At 31.6% G+C, this 20,985-nt stretch overlaps 1 protein-coding gene across 1 annotated transcript in view; it reads right to left on the reverse strand.

The window, feature by feature from the left end:
• beat-Ib (beaten path Ib) overlaps positions 1-20,985 on the reverse strand; it is a 100,410-nt gene that overhangs the window by 3,006 nt on the left and 76,419 nt on the right. The window contains exons 5-8 of the mRNA XM_070636292.1: positions 20,006-20,065; positions 18,150-18,283; positions 10,362-10,481; positions 9,058-9,226 (exon numbers count right to left, since the gene is read on the reverse strand). Of these exons, the coding sequence (XP_070492393.1) occupies positions 9,058-9,226; positions 10,362-10,481; positions 18,150-18,283; positions 20,006-20,065 (483 nt within the window). The remainder of the gene's footprint in view (positions 1-9,057; positions 9,227-10,361; positions 10,482-18,149; positions 18,284-20,005; positions 20,066-20,985) is intronic.

A 20,985-nucleotide genomic window follows, 5' to 3' on the forward strand; every position in this document is an offset into this window, starting at 1 on the left:
GGAAGATTTTCGGGACTCGGGACGGGACCGGGACGGGACAGTCCCGGGATTTCCCGGTCCCGGTCCCGGTATCGGGAAAGCATACCCAGACTAAGTCTTGGTGGTAGATTAGCTTTAAATTTAGAACCATGACATATTCACGCCGGTCTAGTGTCGGATTTTGAATAAATTAATAAACTTGTACTAGTCCGTGTAGTTTATAGATTCAGTGATTGTTTATTCAGCTGATTGCTATAGCTCTAGTCGCTAAATAACACTAAATAAGTGTAAATGGCACCATTCCATCGCTGTACTGACTTTAAACCATCTAAATGACGTTGTAAGGCTCTGATTCGAGTAAACTACATCTATAATTTGTAGATCAATAAATTTAGTATCAATTAAAGTCAGATCAACCAAAATTAGACAGAATTATGAGATTTGTGGTCACTTTTTAATCAACAGACCACTTGACAAATCAACAGATTCTTGACAAAATCTCATTTAATTGCCCTCAAAGGGGTTGAAACTAGCCACTACGGCGCCTACAGAGCACCCACGGCTTTTTGACGTTTCTCCAACGCAGTATTGCTCTAATGACTATGTCGTGCTGCTCGTAAACGACAAAAATGTCCTATGAAGACTATAACATAGAACACAGACTTGCAATCTACAATCTCAACTGTCTATGCATCTTCTTTTTGGAAGTCTAAAGTCGTGTATTCAATTATAACATAATAAATTTTCTCGCAGGCATCATAAGGCCACAAATATACCTTTTAAGAATGCTATTTAAATAAAATACCCTGCTTTAAATCAAAATTCTCAAAAATATTTATCAACCAAGGCATGCGGAAGCATTTTCGTTCATTTCTTAAGCTTTTTATTGAAAAAAAATGAATTTTTTTTTTTTGTTGTTCCCAATAAATCCTCTTCAGGAGGTTTTTCTTCTTCTTTTTTTGTTTTTTCTTGATTTCAATTCCGCATTTTTTTTTTTTTTTTTTTCAAGAAATACAATTTTCGAGTCTTTATGTTTAGCCTCTGATTGAAATAAAACTTTATTTATTGTGACAGATCTCATGATGGAAATAAAACCTAGCAAAATTTTACAGGAAAAAAAAAGAAATCAAATTGAAATTTTTTCTGCTGAGGCTTTTGAGGTTGGGAATATGGGATATGGGAGTTAAGGTTGAAATTAAATTCTGGATCTTTGTAGATTGTCCCGAGTTGCACAAATAGAGGGCTCTGGCATCTTATGAGGCTCAGCCACGGATAAGAGCTATAAGAGTTGATAACAGATTTTGTTTGGGAAAGTCGATTTAAGCCGGATCTCTAATTAACACCAAATGGAAGCCGTTTCTATTTGGCAGTTCAATAAGCGTTCTCATTACCTTGTCCAAGACTTCCCAGTTTAGATCTCGGTTTCGAAAATTCATTGTTAAGCTTTGTCAAAAAATTTATCCGTGGTAGAATCTTGAAGCAGAGCCCAAAGCAGAGTAAAATCAACTCTGTCTTAAAGGAACCACAAAGGAACCTCTCTAATTTGTGTCACTCGGGATTGGAATTCATTGAAAGTGTTTCATGCTCCTAAACCTTCATGTGTTCCAAAGGAATTTAATAACAACTTCAAATAACAAAGCATCCATGTATGCCTCCAATCTATCAAGCATGTATGCACTTCAATAAATTTTTCTCATCCAAATTTTTCCTTGAATTAATCAAACATGAAATTTTCATTTCGGAGGAATTCATCATCAAAAAAGTATTTTTTTGTTTTGTTCCTCGCATCTGTTGTGATAACAGAAGATTAATTCCAGGAAATTTACCTCCTTATACTTTAAAAGAGTTGTTTTGCACATTAATATGCCTGGTAACGAAATTTGTATTTTTTAAATGTAATTTACTTGCTTTGTCGTGTTCTTGTTTTTCAATGGAAATTGTTGGAGTTGTGGAAACAATTTGGAAAGGTTTTGTTAATGTTTTGAAGCTGGATTTGAATTATTTAAAAAGAAAATGTCGATTTTTGAATTTAGAGCAAGGTCTAACGGAGCAAGGTTGCAAGGGCATATCCAGGAGTCAACCAGCTTGCCTCTTCTCCAGTCGGCAAAAATATTAAATTTTCTAGGTTTTTCTATAATTCCAAATTTAAATTTTTGTGCTCCATACAAAATTAATTTAAAATTTTTGGGCTTAATCGACCGTCGGAAATGGGAGTCTACTCGAATTTCGTATTTAAAAGCCAAGCCAGTCGACATGTCTCAAACCAAAATTAATGTCAACTTCGAGTCCTCCTCCATCTTACAACCCCTTGCTTAACCAAATCCCCAGAAAACCTCACCAAAAAATCAAACCAGCTTCACAACAACTCAAAAACTCTTGACCCGAAAATACACATGTCATAATTTGACTTTTGCTGAATGTCAACAAAATAATTCCAAAATCTAATTAAATCCCTTCTCCGTAAAACTAATCTCTCCCACTCAACATTTCTTTACTTAAACAATACAAAATAAAAGTTAATGTGTTTGCTTATGTAAGCATGATACAGCAAAAATATTTACTTAAATATAACTTAAAATCCTTACTATTAAAATAAACTTTAAAGCTTTTTTCAGACTATAAAAGATTTTACATTGTTTTTTTGAAGATGAGATGTTTTTTTTATTATTATGAGCATTTTTTTGTTGGTTCATAAATTTTCAATATATTGTTGCTGTTTGTTTTAAATAAATATGAAATTTTCCATCTAGTAAGTTATAAAGTGGAAATTACTGAAATACTGAAAAATTGCTGAATGTGGGAGTTTTGAGGATGAAAATGTTTGGAATTGAATGGTTTTAAAGCGCATTTTTTTGAATTTTTTAGGAATTTTGAACTATTTGAAGAATATTCAACTGGAATAATCACTTTTTGAAAATATGTAACAAACAAAGAGGCATTCATAGTTGTATTGAGGCTTTTTAGTTCCCCCAGGATTATCCAAACTCCTTTGCGCCACGGCTAGGGTTGGGCAAATATTCGAACACATTTTTGCCTAATGTTAGTCAAGAGTCACCTTAGTGGTAAGCCTCGACTGAAAGCACATCGCTATACAGCTTAAGGTATTGCCAAATGCATTCGCCGACACACTCGCGCGACACTGGTGTGCTGTGGCATGCGGTTTAGACAACTCTGATCCAAATGGAATTCATTTTGTTTATTCTGTTCATATTTAATAGCATACGAAAGATTAACCCCGGAAAAACTTTCCAAATGTCATAAAAAGACACAGATTAACCATTAACCACCAAAATCCTATATTAATCCATTCACAAAATACTAATCATTCTATTTAAATAACTCTATTCCACAAGATGTCTAGATTCATTACCAATATTAATCAAAATCAGCATTGCAATCGCATTAAGTTCCATAAATAACTGAACTTTTTTCCCACAGTCAATACATATTTCTAGTTAATACCAAAATAAATGCGTCATTCATGCAGAAAATCAGCCGCACAAGTCAGAAAAATCGCTCAAATGCCACCAACAACACAAAAATTATGCTAAAAATATGAGCATTTTCTCCCTCAATCGTTATGCCAAAATATTAATGATGTTGAGATTATGGATGGAAAATAATTTTGTTTTTTTTGGTCGGAACATACAAAGATATTTCATGTGGTATGGTTAATGTGGATATTGTTGAGATTCTCTCTTCGTGATTCTATATTTATTATGTTATTTTAATATAAATAGCTCGAAAGTAAACTTTATAAAATTTTATGTAATAATTTATGGTTCAATGAATCCATATTTACAGTAATTTTGAATATTGTGTTTCTATTATGTCAGTAAGACACAAACTGAATATAATTCTTAGTAGTTTATTTACAGAAATTATGTTTCTTCTTGTTTGCATTTCCTACGTGCTTTCATAAAGTTAAGATGGGTAAGATGAGATTGAAGTTTTTTATGAGTTTTATGAGCTTTGAGGATGAAAATGAGATTTTATGTTACTTTCAAATATTCTCTTTTAAAATGTTTATTAAAATTCAATAACTTTCATTGAAATTCAAATAAATATTATTAAACTTTTGAGTTTTGTTTTGGAAGTTATAATTGAAAGTAAGAAGATAATAAATAATTCTGGAAAATTATTATTAAAATACTTTTTGGTATATTGACAGAAGCTTGAAAATTAGCAAGAAATGCTTCGAGTTTGTAAAAATCTTTTAGTTTGGTCAAAAAATTTAAATTTGTCAAAAAGCTTTGAATTTGTCAAAAAGTTTGAGTTTAGTCAAAAATCTTTGAATTTGTCAAAAAGCTTAAAATTTGTCAAAAAGCTTTGAATCTGTCAAAAAGTTTAAGTTTAGTCAAAAAGCTTAGAATTTGCCAAAAAGCTTAAGTTTAGTCAAAAAGCTTAGAATTTGTCAAAAAGCTTAAGTTTAGTCAACAAGCTTTGAATCTGTCAAAAAGCTTCAGTTTAGTCAAAAATCATTGAATTTTTCATAAAGCTTTAATTTAATTTTTTCCAAATCTTCCCCAACAAAAACTCCCCAAAAAAAGAGTCACATGTGTTTATTTACTTCATTTAAAAAGCTAAACCAGAAAACCATGAGAAAAATTATCCCACTAAACCAATGAAAAAGAAAAAACTTTTAATAATAACACAAAAACGAAGAAAGAAGTAAAAGCATAGCTCAATATCATGATTGGATTGGTTAGAAGCAAAGAAAACTTTCCTGTTATTTATCACCAAGGAAGAAGCAAAAAAAAATATATATTTTTGGCTTCTCATACTTTTTTACGTGAAGTAAATTCCAACAAAATGTGTTTCTGCTAACTTCTTATAGAAAAACTTTCTCATAAGCTTGAAATCAGGTGAAACTGTAACATTTGAGATTTTAGTTCATAAATTCCCATCATATGTGTGTATGCACCATCCACATCTGTAGTCTGTGCGCTTCTTATATTTATCACAGCCTCATTTCCTCTCACACAAAAAAACACCCTTTTTTTACATCCAACTTATGAGTTTTGTAAAGTCACTTTTTTAAGATATTGAAAAGTTATTTTGAATCGCTTACGGGCAAATGAAGGAAAATTTTTAAGTGCATGATCATATGTGAAATGCTACAATATGTTGAATGGTATGGAGGTACATAAAAAAAAACATGAGCATAATGAAGTGTGAGTGAGGAAGGAAACGTAGTGGGGAGAAGAAGATAGAGCACACGTTAAAGATAGCTGAAAAAATATTCTTTTTGCTTTTTCCTTTAAGAAGATTTTCTTTTTGGTTGACGTTGTTGACGAAAATAAAAATGAGAGTGAATTCCGTAATTTAATGAAGTTTTTTACTGTGCTTAGACACTCTAGTCAGTGTGGGTGGGTGTTTGGGATTTTGGAATTATTTTGATTGAATTAAATGGCATTGGAGCACTCAGTCGTCATTTACTGTCATTTGAGGTCATTTTGAAGGATTTTTAATATTTTTAAGGAAAAAGCCTTTTGAGTCTTCATATCATTGAGATCCAGAGCTATAATGGAATGTTTTGGGGCTAATGATTGCTTAACGAGTGAGTGTGCGCCAGACTACTGTACTCGGTAGACCGACCACTTATAGTGAAATCAAATCGACTATTTTAATGGCATTACTGCCTGGAGTCACAAATTAAGAGCATATAATCCGGAAAAGGACAATTTAAAACCTTCTCCTGCCGAGTTTCGAACCCATTATCGCAGAGTCAGTGTTGCAATACTTAGATACAGAAGTACTAAACCATTCTGCCACCGAGTCACTTCGACTCACACTTTTTAAATGAAATATACTAGAATATACCTAAAGAGAATTAAGGCTTGGTTCAGATTTGATGGAATCACGTCTTTCATTCTACAAACCAGTTTCAGGCGTCATTTAAAGGAATTCACAGATCACAATTGCTCGGTAAATCCATCGAAGACAGAAGGGATATTAAGTACAACAATTAAACTTTCTAAATTTACGTATGAGCTTTAAATGCGAGTCTATCCCGAGTGGACAAAAATACGTTATAACTCTAATACATTTTTGTCCACTTGGGTCTATGTCAATAGCCTCAACTACCCATGACTATATAAAATCGATTCCAAAATAATTCAAAAACTAAAATTTCATAAATTTCAATTTAAAACCAATAATCTCCAAAAAATTCTCTCAAGACATCAAAATCTCCATAAAAAAATCTTCAGGATCAAGCTCTTTAAGCAAAAAAATCTTATTTTTATACACAGTAGCAATGACAACAAAAAGGTCATAAAAATGTATTTCTTTCTACCCCTTAACTCATGAGACGTAAATTTTTATGCAGATATGCTATGGAATGTGTGACATTTTTCCATCACATGTAAGTACATTATTGTCATATAAAAAAGATTAGAAAAAGAATTTGTTTAGAAAGATACGCATGATCGTGAAAATATCATTGATGTGTCTTGCATACTATGGAGGCATCCATTCCCATTCCTAAAAAATGACATCCACCACAATTGTTTGTGATGCTTTAAATAAACAACAACAGAAGCCAAAGCTCCCGTATGTAAATAAAGAATTGAATTGTGATTTTCAGATGGGATTTTCATCAATGTGTGTATATCCTTTTTTTTCAATATTCAGGGTAGCTTTTTTATTCGATGCCATTTTTTTCATCGTTCCTTTCATCCCTTTGAAGATGAGAGAAAAATTCAATGGATGTACCTGCCATTATTTCCATACACTCAAGCACATATAGTGTAAAATATTATTTATGATGGATATACTTTTTTATTATTTGTTGAGCTTTATGTTCATTGTGCCTTACTTTTCTATAGAATTCTTAGAAAAATTCAATGATTGAGCTTGTTGGTGAATACTTTAATGACTTTAATATGGGATTTTTTTTTCTATTGTGTGCTGTTGTTGAATCCAATAAGTTTTAAATTGGAATTTTATGCTTGAGTCTATTTTTGTATATTCTTGGAATTTTTCTGGGATTCATTATATGGGCCCCGATAGCACAAATTGGGTAATTGAGCAAATATCCAGGTCCAGGTCTCCAACCAAGCCTCTCTATCACGTCTGACTGTTGTTGGATCGATTAACAGACTTCTGCTACTCGGGAACAATAGAATGAAACGTAACAAAATTCCAAGAATAATCATAGGACAGTCGCATAGCATCATGAATAACAGAGTCACGCCTAAAGCATGACACGACTCGAAAAATCTAGATTATCCAGATATACAAATTCTAAAACTGCTTTGTTAAAATCCTTGATCTTATAAATTTTAAATTTTATACAGCACAAATATTTAAGAATTCATCTTTAGATCTTTTAAGACTTTAATCTAAAAATAAACCTCGCATATATGAAAATTCCTTATAAGTCTCTTTCAAATACCGTCAAAAAAGCAATTTTCTAAATATTTTTAAGCAACATTTTTTTATGCCTTCTTTATCGAGAATTAAATAAAGAACAGAGCGAGAAGTCGACACATTGGAAGTCGATCGAGTCAACTTGACTTGACTCACAGCAAGTCGACTTGACTTGACTCAACTCAAACCAAGTCGACTTGACTCAACTCAAACCAAGTCGAATCGACTCAACTCAAACCAAGTCGACTTGACTCGACTTAAACCAAGTTTACTTGACTAGACTCAACTCAAACCAAGTCGACTTGACTCAACTCAAAGCTCTGGCATGATGGAATTTCATTATAAAGACATATGCCATTAGGATTTTTCCCTTCAAGTAAACAAATTAAATATTTTGACTGTGAAAAAAATTTAGAATCCCACACTTTTTCGCGAAATATATCCGAAAATCTACATATAAATATAGAAAATTTAATTCTCATCGATACCCACATCGATTTTATCTCTCGATGATTTTGATGGAAATACGTAAATATTTTTGAGGTATTGCTTTATTGAAACAAAATACGACGGATGAGGCTATTGCCATCAGGCTGTATATCAGGCAGGAAACAATTCAATTAAATTCATGAACTTTATTTTAAGAGCGGAATAAAAAAAAAAAATTATTAAAAAATGTTCGCATTTGAATTTACACAGTGGATCCTTACACAGACAATTGCGTGGGGATTTATAAAAATTTCATCAAATCTGTGAAAACAAAACAATCTGAATTAAAATATTGAATTTTTTTTTAGAATATTTTGATGATTTTTTTTATTTTTGTTGGATTATACTCTTGTGGCTTTATGTAGGCGATACATTTTTATGGGGAAATTGGGAAATTTGACGGCTTGATGACTAAAATATTCGATTTCAAACAGCTTTTTTTAGAATAAATTATTGGTTCCTGTTACAGACTTTAGGATGTATTTTTAAAATATATGTAGCTTATTTATAGAGCAGCTGGACTGATTTTGTACGAGATTCTGTTATTGTCAAACGTCCCAAATAGCACAAATTGGTTAATTGATCCAAAATAAGCTTTAAGCTGGCATAACACTGACATGGTGTCCAATTCGAATCCAAGATCAAGCCAGAGTCGTGCCAAACTGAGGTTGGAATTCTGGTTGATAAACCGATTTGTTCTAGATCAAATTATGCATTAGATAGTGCTTAATTCGACTTAGTTCACTAAAAATCTCTGTTTTTCAGCTGTACGCTAATAAAGGACATAGTTTTATGGCACAGACATACCCCTACGGCACTTAAAAGCGGTCTCTTTGCCTGTTAGGTTAAATTTTGAGTCAAATACCTCAAAAGTTGCTCAAAATCTCTTTTAAAATTCCAAAAAATCTCACTTCTTCTCTTAACAGCATTCGCAACATTGTAGTTTATTTACTCTATCAATCAGCAGCCCATTCAACCAAACCAGTGCCTCATAAATACAGACACCATGTCTAGTCGAAAAAAAAATAAATTTCAGTCGAAGCAATTCACTGGTGCATAAATGCGTTTAAAATGTAATAACACCAATCAGATATGACAACGGAACCATTATAATTTGATTATTGTTATTGGGAAATTGAATTGTGTGTTGTGGATGTGATAATAAATAATAGCTATAGTTTATCGACGACACAAAATAAATGAATAAATAAATACCTTTATAATGGGTCATTCCAACATTTGGATTGCTTAATTCTCCTTCATTAATACTATGATACATGTTCATATTTGATGTACCCGTAGCCAATATTTTCGGTCTCACTTCCTCTATCAGTCGTTCATCACTTTGATGATAAATGTCGTGAATTTGTGCTGTACATAGGAGCTAAAATTGAATATTATAAAAAAAAGAAGCCACAAAATTCAAGTTATTTAATTAAAACAAAAAATTCCTTATTATCAAGCATTCATGGTGACAGAAGTTCACGCCATTTGGTCGAGAAATGTGACGACATGCTATGACCAAAAAAAAAAAGTAAATGAAGAACGTACAAGAGTGAGAAGATGAAAGGCATTTTAATTCAATTTACGCTTTTGCTTTCTCGTGCAGGCATAATCAAAATGGAAGCTATTTCCATCTAGTTTTAAAATTAAAAAAATAATTTCAAATCTAGAATGAAAAATTGGAATTAAACAAAATTAAATCTCATGTCAACGCGTCAGTTTCCGCAGACTTTACAATTTTTTCACGATGTCAACATTCTTTTTTTTGTCTTTTTTTTTTCTAAATCTCACCCGAAAAATTTCCCCTCAGTTTAATGAGGTGTTACTGTGCAGAATGGATAAATAAATGTGATACACACACAGGTTGAATGTACACGGTCCATGACGCACCTGATACGTACAAAAAACACAATTTTTCCCTACTCACTCTTGTCGTTCTCGTCATCGCCGTCATCATCGTCATCCAAATTTAATTGAATTGGAGTATTTTTGGGTATTTTTTGGGAAGAGAATGGGAATTGGATGGAAGTTTGCATTATATTAATATGATTTTGGAGGAGTTGTGGTGAATTTTGATTGGATTATGATTTTGATATTTGCTTTTGGCAATGCTCTTTACTTAAGCATGATTTGGATTTGGTCTATAATAAATTCAAAAATCTTAAAATCTTTTCTCCATTCTTAGTGATGTCTATTACACTAATATCAATACTGTATAAATAAAATTCGAATTTAAGTTGCAATAGCCTCTGGCTAAGTCTCTAGAAGTCGTTAAATCATGAAATTCATAAATTCTAGTAGCTTTTATGATTTGTCCTTCAAGTTACACTCTGTAAAATTCAATAAAATCCATAAAAAATTGCTCAAAATTTCAAAAAATCCAAATTTCTTCTCTATTTGTCAATTAATGCAAACTCCATCCAAGTCTATGTATCAACTACAACCAGTGTAGTAGTGGGACGATAAATATAAGAAAGATAAACAATTTTATGAGAAAATAATCCATGGCACTTTACCTTCAATTTCCCTCGAACAAAATGTTGCTGAGTAATTGGAAAATGTATACCTAAAATTGTTGATTCTAAATTGCTGTCATTCTTCGATAATTTATAAAATATCATTTGTGATGGTGACGCCTGGAGAATATAGAATAGATATCAATTTTATAGATATATTTAACATGCTTTGTGCTCATTTTCTCAATTTTTTACTCATTCATTTTCAAAGCATGAAAAGGAGACACAAAAAAAAATAAGAAAATGAACATTAACATTTCATTTCTAAAATTAATGAAAATTTGATTGAATTTTGATATTTTTTGCTTGCTGCTTGTGCTGTTTCTCATTTCAATACTTGAAACTTAATTTAATTTTGTTTAGAAAAAAAAGCTTTTTTTTGACATTTCAAGATTTTTTCTTTTGAATTTGATTAAGTTTTATATGAATAGTGAGAACTAAATATCAATCAATCAGGATGATTGAAACAGAATTTGCGATTATTTTTGGAATTTCGGAATTCAAATTGAATTAAATGAAATAAGAGATTATTCAATTTGATTTAATTAGAGTAATGCATTGTAAGGTTATTGTCTAATTAAGGATAATTAGCGTAGTTCATTCATTAAGGGATCAAATATAAAAGTATTTAAAGTATTTAAGCAAAATCTGAACTAAATTCAAAATTATTCATAAAAAATAATTTTCAAAAGTATTCACGTTCAGCATAAAGTTCTTTTTCCTATCTATTCCATTATGTCAATCATTTTCTAGAATTTGTAATATTTCACATAAATTCTACAGATTCATCCTCAACGTTCTAGTGTTGAAAATAGTTTCAATAGTTTGAGAATGATTTCATTCATAAATTCCTATGTAAATTATGAAAGTTCATGCTTTAGAATTTTTTTTTATTTCCGAATAACTAAAAGCAAACATGTAGAAGTGATTGACAGACTGATGAATATTCACGGATATTCACACTTCGTTTGAGTTGAATTTTTTGCTGGAAGTTTGGGTCCGAGAAACACTCGATCAGCACAAATATTCATGGTAGCCAATTAAAGGTCGATCAGGTGGAAATCACTCGATTTATCAAGCATCAGGTCAGAGATTGCTGGGAAATTTGAAAAAAAAATTTTAAAAGCCCAACTGAGAAATGCTGAACCACAACACTGCTGCTCGGGAAATACCTCAATATTAACCTCAACAACGGCTTAAAAACGAAAATTCTCATAAACTATTCAAAGATGAAAAAATCTTTTTCCTCTTAAAAAAAAAGTAAAACTTTAAAAAACATTCCTTAAATCATTCATTCATTTCCATTCATTTATGGTGATTGATTAAATTATGAGAAAAGTTTTTGATTTTTTTTACTTCTTCTTTTTAAGCTCTTATTGCAAAATTTCCCATAAATCAAATGAAATTCAACGCTCAGAATTTCTTTAATTAAATTCATCTTCAAGTTTTTTTTCTTTTCTCTTTCTCCTTTTGTTCCATTTCTTGTGTGTTCTTGCCATTATTCTTTCTTTTTTTCGGGAAAAGAAAAGAAAACCTTGAGAATTATTTTAACTAGAAAAAAAAGCTCATAAATTTTATGAGCAGAAAAGAATTTTTTTTCTCTTTTTTTCAAAAATATGCAAAAAAGCAGGAAAATATAAATTTCTCTGCAATTTAATTTCATTTCATTTCGGAACAATACGCGGAAGGAAAGTGAATCAGAAGTGCTTGTAGGATAAGGTGTAATGTAGAGTACATTTGAGACATTTTGCATGCAAAAAAAAAATCTCTTTTTTTGTTTCTCATTCAGCATGAAAATTTTTGCTATGAAACTTTTTTTTGATGATTTTTAAAGTGTAAGTTTTGAGGTTGGCGAGAAGTGGAATTTATGTTTTGTAGATTGTCAGACTGGATGGCTGTGATATGAGTGAGAAATTGCTGAATATTTTTGGAGATATATTAGTTTTGTTAGATTTTGGAGTTTTGTAGATGCAAAAAGAGCACTGGGCTGCTAAATAATTCTTGAAAGGAGGCTGTGTAGCATATATGCATACGCATCAAGTGTATTTCATATGAAAAATTCTAAAATCTTCGATTTCCAAACCAAAATTCCATTTTTTGATTCAATCCTTTCTTTCAACCTTCTGAAATCCTTCATTAACCCAGGAATTCAATCCAAAGCTTCCAATCCTATCTTCAACAATTAAAAATTACCCAAGAAAAATCCTCAAATAACCTCACGCAATTTCATTCATCCAAAAATGCTCAAATATTTCCCAAAAAACCATCACATCCTGCAAGTCATCAAGACTTATCTCCATCAACACATTTTTCTTCTTAAAATAAATAAATTTTTTCATATCATCACAAATATCATTTCACGTTGTATCCACTTTTCAAAATCATTCTTCATATCATTTCTCATAGCATTCCTTTACTTTTCACACAGACAAGACGCAAAGAACAAGTCAACTACATCAGACAAGAATGAGAGGAAAATTACATTTTTTTTTGAAAGATGTAGCATTGAATATTTAATTAAAAAACTTTTTCTATCTCCTTCAACGCCTTCAATTTCGGATTGTCTTTTCTTAAAAAAACATTGATCGACTTTAAAGAGTGAGGAACAGCTCCGAGGGATTTGACTTTTTTCTGAGGTTTGTTGAATATTTGAGCAAGATTTTTTATTAATTACGGTGCGTTTTTTCAACTTCAAAGGTGAAATTTTTGGTACAGCTTTAAAAAAAATTTGTTAAGGCACGCCAAAAAGTTTGTAATATAATTAAGATCTCGTGAATTGTAACGAAAAAAAGTTTGTTTATTTACAACCAAAACTTTCTCTTAAAGCTTCGTGAAAATGCTTTCGCACCTTGACATTAACCTGACTGGCATGATCAAAATTTAAAGCATGAAAGAACAAGCGATGAATCAATTTTATTATAAAAAATCTTTCATCCATGAATTTTGTAGTAAGCAGGCAGTGTTGGCTGGAAATGTCTGGGTATGCTAAATATAATTGAGGATTGTGTTAATTATATTTTAAGGCTAATTTTGGGTTATTGAGAGTCAGCCACGCAGTAGCCTAGTGTATTGGGACATTAAATACGAAAATACCGATTGAGGCATCGTGAGTTCGTGACACAAAAGAGGATTTTATCCTTATTTTGCAATGTATGCTAAAGCCTGTCAATTGAGTGGTCTGGATCAAATTAATGTTGTTTATCTCAGATTGTCTACTTAAGGCTAATCATATGTCCATAGTATTGTAACAAAAAAGGAGCAAATTGTCTAATTATAGCAAAATTTGCTAGTTGCCACCTTAGACGATATCTCGAGTATAATTTTGTGATACTCGTGAGTGTATCAAGCGACAAAGAACGCGTGGAAGGTCCTATAACTCATTCTTTCCATGATGTTATTGATAGAGATAGTATGTCATTTGGTATCGGTAATTTGCCGACGGTTGCCGATGATGGAGCCAGGTTTAAAAGACGCCTAAGGGAGGTCAACGAATAGACCCATTGATTTTTCCTTCAAACCAGTCCTGATGTTTAAAATTTGACATTACCCGAAAGACAAGATATTGCCGGACTCAAATTTGTATATTTTCTCTGATTAGACCTCCAAATTCACATCCAGACACAAACACTTAAACAACAACACTGACTAACAATCATTAATTTACGTAGAAAAAAATTTCCATAAAATTTACGTTAAGGTTCATAAAAATTTTTTCACCTTTTTTCTCGCTGTTAAAAAAATTGGCACGAAGGAGCTTTTATGAATCAATTACCCTGACCCACTCAATATTTATATTCATAATCGACGTGGAAAAATTTCCGCTCTAAAAATGTAAAATTTCATCAAACACGAAGATGAAAGAAAAATTTTAATTTTATGTTTCATCATAATAAAAAATAATTTTAACTAAAGACGTAAAATTTTCTTATTCTTCCTCGTATGCTATAATCTTCCTTTATTCCTCATTTCGAAAATTTTTCCTCGCTCGATTGTGTTCAGTTTTGTTTTTTTCCATTAGAATCAACTTCGAAATCTATTGAAAATTTGTTCTTCATTCAATTGCTTCTCATTCATCTAGTCGTATTTAGCTTGAGAAACAAATTTGTTGAATGATATGTGATATTGAGAACAGTTTGTTATGTGAAGTGGGGATATTAAAGAAAATATTACTTGTTGTTTTGTTCTGTTTTTGTTCGAAAAACAATAGATTTTTTTTTCATAGATCATTGGGATTATTTGTAAGTGATGTTGAATGGTGATTGAGAGAAGTTTGTGAAGTTTTGTGAGAATTTTTGAAGGGAATCAATTTGTAGTTGTTGGTTGGTGATTAGTATTGGATTTACAGCCCTAACATACAAGCATTGCTTACTTACTGTAACCATGCTCCTAAGTGGCGCTAAGGCTACAACAAAAGGCTTTCCATCTCAACATACAAGCAAATGCTCAATGAATATCTTACGGTATCTAGGGCATCTTGGTTCAATACAACAATAAGAGAACTGTAATGAGCACTGCATAAAGAAGGCTTAACAGGGAGCACACAGCTCACGTGGTAAAATTTGTCATTTTTTGTGTGGTCATTTTCGTTATTTTTGCCACTTATGTCAATTTTGTCACCTCATTTTTCGTCACCTTGAGTTTCAGTTTGTTTTGTGCCACGCATTTTAAAAATTTCTTATAGTTCAGTAAGTCACAGCACATTGACATATAATAAAGAGAGTGTTGGTGGATCGAATCCCACTCGGTCTTGAACCGTGTGGGAAAGTGTGTTTTCTTCTATAGAATCCAAGAAGTAAGAAGGTCTCGAACACCTACAGTGTCCACCAACCGACTCTTTTTAATTTTAATTTAATAAAGTGAATGAGAGAATTAAATAGAAACTAAAAATAGAATAAAATGATGGAACTCAGATTCTGGGTACTACAAATTGGTTTGTAATGAGCTTATTATAAATAACTCAGCTGATTCTAAAGTTATGCCTTAGGTTGATAAAGAGGAGCTGAGAGAATTGAAAATATGTTTTAGAACCAGCGTATGAATTTACTTGATATCATACCTGAAACAAGGGTTGGATTTATATTCGAATACAATTTGGCCCAACGCTACCTAGAACCTATAATTTCATTAATATGACGTCTTAATATTATTAAACCATCCAACAAAATCCTACACAAATTCAAAAAATGCGCTCTATCTCTCATCTCACCCTCCAACCCTCTCACACAAATTCACCAATCTTCAAAAAAGATGAAGAAGAAATAGAAAATAAGTACATATAAAAATAAGTTGAAAAATGATAATAAAGAATTGAATTGAGAGTAGGAGAGAAGAGAAAGAAAAAAAAAATATCAAATTGAATCGGATTGAGATAACAATTGTGAGAAGCTTTCACTCAACTCAACTCATTCAATACAATTCATATATCCATATCCATTATTTTGATAAAAAAAAAAAAATGTGAAGACTTATTTGTGCAAATTGCACATCATCGATGTTTGTGTAGATTTGTTTGAAATCGAATGAAATAAAAGTGAATGGATGTGTTTAAGGGTGTGAGCTATTGAGAAGGTTTTGAGCTTATGGCGAAATATAAATGTTGAATAAGTGAGTTTTTGTGTTGATTCATGAGATTTAAGGAGAGAATTTATGTATGGATTCAGAAATTTTGTGTCGGCACATTAAAAATGAGATGAAGAAATCACAATTTGGATAAAAAATGCAGAGAAAGCCATAAAATTAGAAATTAAATTTTCAATCAGTTTTATGTGATCAGAGGTGATGTTTAATGAGAGGTGTGAGTTACATGTATGTGATTTTAAATATCTTAATTCTGATAAGGGGTTTTCAATGTCAGCATCGGTATTTGCATCAAGATTTCTTTATTATTCCTGAATAACCAGAGTGGCTTTGATTGGTTTTGGGTTTCTGACTTTAAACTCAGATCAGGACAATCTTATGATCTTTTCAAATGTCGGTAATAATGAACTGATTACTTAAACTTATCCAAGCCATGGAAACTCAGAATTAATCCCAAATAATCTCAAAAATCCTGAAAATCAGATACAAATTTGCATTAAAATAGAAAATTCTTGCATTTTGCTCGGGAATTTCATTAGAACTTTGGGATTTTTTAAGGAAGTAATCATAAGTTTCTACGCATCTTTAGGTGACAGCCATCGATTTCGGATCAAATATTCAACATCAGGTGAATTTTTCAGAAGAGTTACAAGATGAGGGTTAAAACTCATTATCTCTGTATTGTTTTTCAATCGATTGGGCACGGCTATGGGACATCATGGCAGAATTTTACTTCCCGCATAAGTTGATTAGGTTTTTTAAGCCGACTCTTGCGAGAGTTATGTGTGTGACTGAAGTGAAAGTACAAAGCTTAATGTCAGATTGATTGAACTCGATTAATCGAATCGTGCTCCATTCTGGTTAAGTATAATTTCTAAGAAAGACTAAGAACAAATCCCACCTAGCAATATTAAGCGTAGGACGCACTAAACAACTGTCAATATAGTCACATCCATACAATTCATATAGCAACACTGCATTCAACCTTCAAAAAAAAAAATTTTTTTTATTCACCAGACAACAAAAAGCTTTTCACAGCATTAAAGCAAGTAAATCAAGTAAATTGAAAGTGGGAGGTGGTAAAAGACATAAAAGAGAGTGAAAATATAAAAAAAAAATCTATTTTAAGGGCTTCACTTAAATGTATATCATTCACTTAAATTGCAACGTAAATAAAATCATCATCAATTTATGGTTTATGGTATTGAAAAAAAAAGAGAGAGAGAGAGAATGTAATGTAAAAAAATAAAGCGATGCTTAAGTAAACATGAAAACTGCATTAGAATGATGATATATTGAAGGTAGTAGATCTCTATTCAATCTCGATATGAAAAGCTTGCCAGAATGGAAGTTTATTCAAACATTTTCAATGATGAGAACTCGACTCTTTTCCCCTACGATTCGATATGGTTGCAGCACATGCATAGAACTAGAACTGAACATAATCGAGAAGATAAAAAAAAAGTACATAAAACTCCTTCAAATATTCATGTTCCAAAGTTTCGATTATTGAATGCGGATGAATAAAAAGAAGCAGTGCCCGAGAAAAAAATAGAGATTGGTCATACCCTCTAAAATGAACATCGATTATGAATAGAGCGTTGAAGCATTTGAAACATTAATTTGCATTAGATCGAGTGGAAATAGTTATTGTTGGAGATGATGGATGTACTGCGGTAAGGAGTAACTTAATTTTAGGGTTCATTTTCTTTAGATTGTGATTTTTTTTCAATTTTGTTGCTTTAAGTTGGAGTTTTATGGTAATTTCTATGAATTTCGATCTAACGAATATAAAAAATTCAAATTTTTTGCATCATTTTAGCGTCAATTGATGCAAAAAGCTCTGTTTGTTTACGTTTCGAATTCAATTACATTTAACATTTTTATCAATTTTTAAGACATTATGAAGCTAAATTTCATATATTTCAACAGCAGCTGCTAAACCTTGATAACAAAACCAAGCTTCAAAGCATATTTTCAGTAATTTTTTCGACATTTTCATCCTTAAATCATTAAATTTAATTAAAATTGACTTCATTTTCTCAAAGGTATTCCGATAAAAGCTTCAAATATCAAAAACATCGTGTCTAGACGACATCCTCGAATTTCATCCATTTGCCTTAATCTAAATTCTGTTTCATCATCCGCCTACAGCACAAAAATAATTTACATCCCTTAATTCAATTTTTATATATTTTTTTTCATACTAACCGGAAGATCGTTCACCATCCACGTAAGATTAGCAGCTGGTTTTGAAAATTGACTACTACAATTTCCTCTCAGCTCATCGCCGGGTCTATACCTTGCCATGATACCGTCAATAAATGGCTTCGCTTCAGGAATTTCTGTAAATAGATTGTGGGAGGTTATTATTTATATCCACAAAAAATAAAAGAAGAGCCAATGTAATTTGAGATGGAAAAAGCTATAAAAAATGTGAAACAGATTGGCTTGCTCTCATTTACCCGCATTTTTATAAGTTTAGCCATTAAATGTAATAAATTAATTTATCATTCACTTTCTCAATTCATCAAAAATAAGTAGAACATAAAATTGTCTATCGCCATGGAACAGAGTCTAGAATCATCAAATTGGAACATATTTAATGCTATAAATACGAGAGAAAAAAAAAGCAGATCAACACCAACATTGAGTGAAATAACAAAATTCTGTTCGAACATTTTTCGATTGGATTAAAGTGACAATTTGTGTTATCTCCAGAAAGAAGTTTGAGGATGATACGAGGAGGATGAAGTTAGCGTTTTTTTGGTATTTTAAGAAGGAATTTTGATGAAAGTGATCCTAAAATATCCTTGGATTATGTAAATCATTTATTGCATTAATACAAGCAATGCAGAAGGTGACTCTGACAAAGAGAACATTTTTAGGTACCAAAGAGGTGTTGCTCTATCATGTGCTTTGTCTGTTCTTCATGAAATAAGGAATTCAAACTCAAATTTACGGCTACAAAGTTAAAAAGTGTAGAAGCTACTACTGGACTATTCATTGATGGCATCCAACAATGAAGATGGCCCTATCCACACCATATAGACGCTAGGACAGCGTCACATTGCCATGTAGACTCCAAAATGACATGAAAGTGTCTTGAGGTTGCTTCTAACAGATAAATCTGTGTAAATATGTGATTTATGAGCCAAAACTGGAAGCCAATAGTCTGATTTAATTGAAATGTTGAGTCATGTTGTTTCTAGAATCTACCACTGGGTAGACAACCTTTTTCTGTGCAACGGCAAACTTTGGTGCCGATCGAAATCGTATACTGCATGAGGTTCATGGCATTGACTGAAGAATTGAGCGACACATCAGTGTGCCATGGCACACAAGTTACCCTTCAAGGCTCTAAATTATCCAAAATTCATGACAACTTCAAGCTTTTTGGCTTGAGTTAATTTTAAAGCATATGTAGGAACTGCGCCAAATTTCTTTTATTAGAAAATCGATAGTCAGATTCAAGAATTGTAAATTTAAAGCAGCTATAAATCACAATTATATTGATTCACTTGAATTGCTTCCCATATTTCATACTTAAATGCGACATTTCATCACATGATGTCATTCAACTTTATAGAATATATCCCTTACAAATCTACAGACAGAAAAGCATTCGCAAATGATATCAGCAATCAATTTCATCTAAAATTAGACAAGTCTATCCAGTTGATAATCCTAATGTCGATTGACACAAGATTAGCAAGATATTATTGACAAGCATATAAACTAATTTCTATAATGTACGACAGTACAAACGCATGAACAAATTTGTCTATCAAATCACATCGTATAGTTGAAATATCAGGTCAATATGTGTATCCGACAAATGTCTTCATTCACTCAATAATGATGAAAACGCTTAAGAATAGAAATTATATTTATTTATATCATCCAGAAAGAGAAAAAAAGTGTCTCAAGACGAAAAAAGGAAGTGAAAAGCCGAGAAAGAGATGAATGATTGAAAATCAATAAAATTAAATGCGGAAAAATAGCGTTAAGCAAATATGAGGAGCAAAAAAAAATTGCTTTTTTCCATTTCAATGACTTCAACTTACCGACAACTTGCATGTCGCCAGAAACGATCATGGTATTGAAATGTGGAGCATCGGCAGATACTATGTATTATAAATATAAATATATATGTGGAAAATTTGAAATAAATTTTTCATATATGCGATGAAAAAATATTAAATAAATTTAAGGAATGAGGAGATGAAAAAAAAAATTTATGCGAGATGTTATTGGAATTTCTTTGCTTCCTATTCTTATGCTGTCGAGCTTCGAAAAAAAAGAGGAAGAAAAATTTAATAAATTGTGGCACGATGTATATTGATTTAGTTACAGTACTACAAATAAATAACATGTGGGATGAGATTTTGTTCTTGTTATTGAAGCAATTTTGTGTAAAAAAAAAAATCTGGAAAGCGGATATTTTGTTGATAGGAATTTATGAGTTATGGAGTTGAGAATGTTGAGGAAAATTTATTAAGTTCGGGGATATATTAAGTTTTTCTAGAGATTTTTCTGGAGCTCTTTGCTGTGAGTAGAGTTGATAGTTGGTTGGATATATCCAACATATAGATGTTTTGGGATAGATTATACTTAGTCCTTGCTATGTTCTGTTGGTTCTTATGTAAATTATTATTCGATTCTTCTAAATCGAATCGAATTTATACACATTTTATATGGAAATTTAAATTTTATCCCGTAACGTTCGAAAGTCCAGACTAATTACCTGGAGACACTACGATTAATAATTTATTGTATCACATCCTTGAGACCTACAGCTTTTCAGTGAAATCCAAACCACAGATCTTGCTGCACTTCATTACAAATTCACTAGTACGTCTTAAGACCTGATGTACTGATGTACTTTGCATTGTACCTACTTACAATACGTGTGCGCAGGCTTTACCAATCCATTTACCCGTTTAAAATCTCTTGTAGATATCAATTTCTGTGACAGTGTTTTGAAACATTGTCCCACAATTTAAGAGCAGATTGCATTCTCATCTCTACTTAGAATTCTATTTTA

This window comes from Chironomus tepperi, unplaced genomic scaffold, assembly GCF_022539635.2.
Source record: "Chironomus tepperi strain 1889 unplaced genomic scaffold, CSIRO-AGI_Ctep_v1 contig_123, whole genome shotgun sequence".
NCBI lineage: Eukaryota > Metazoa > Arthropoda > Insecta > Diptera > Chironomidae > Chironomus > Chironomus tepperi.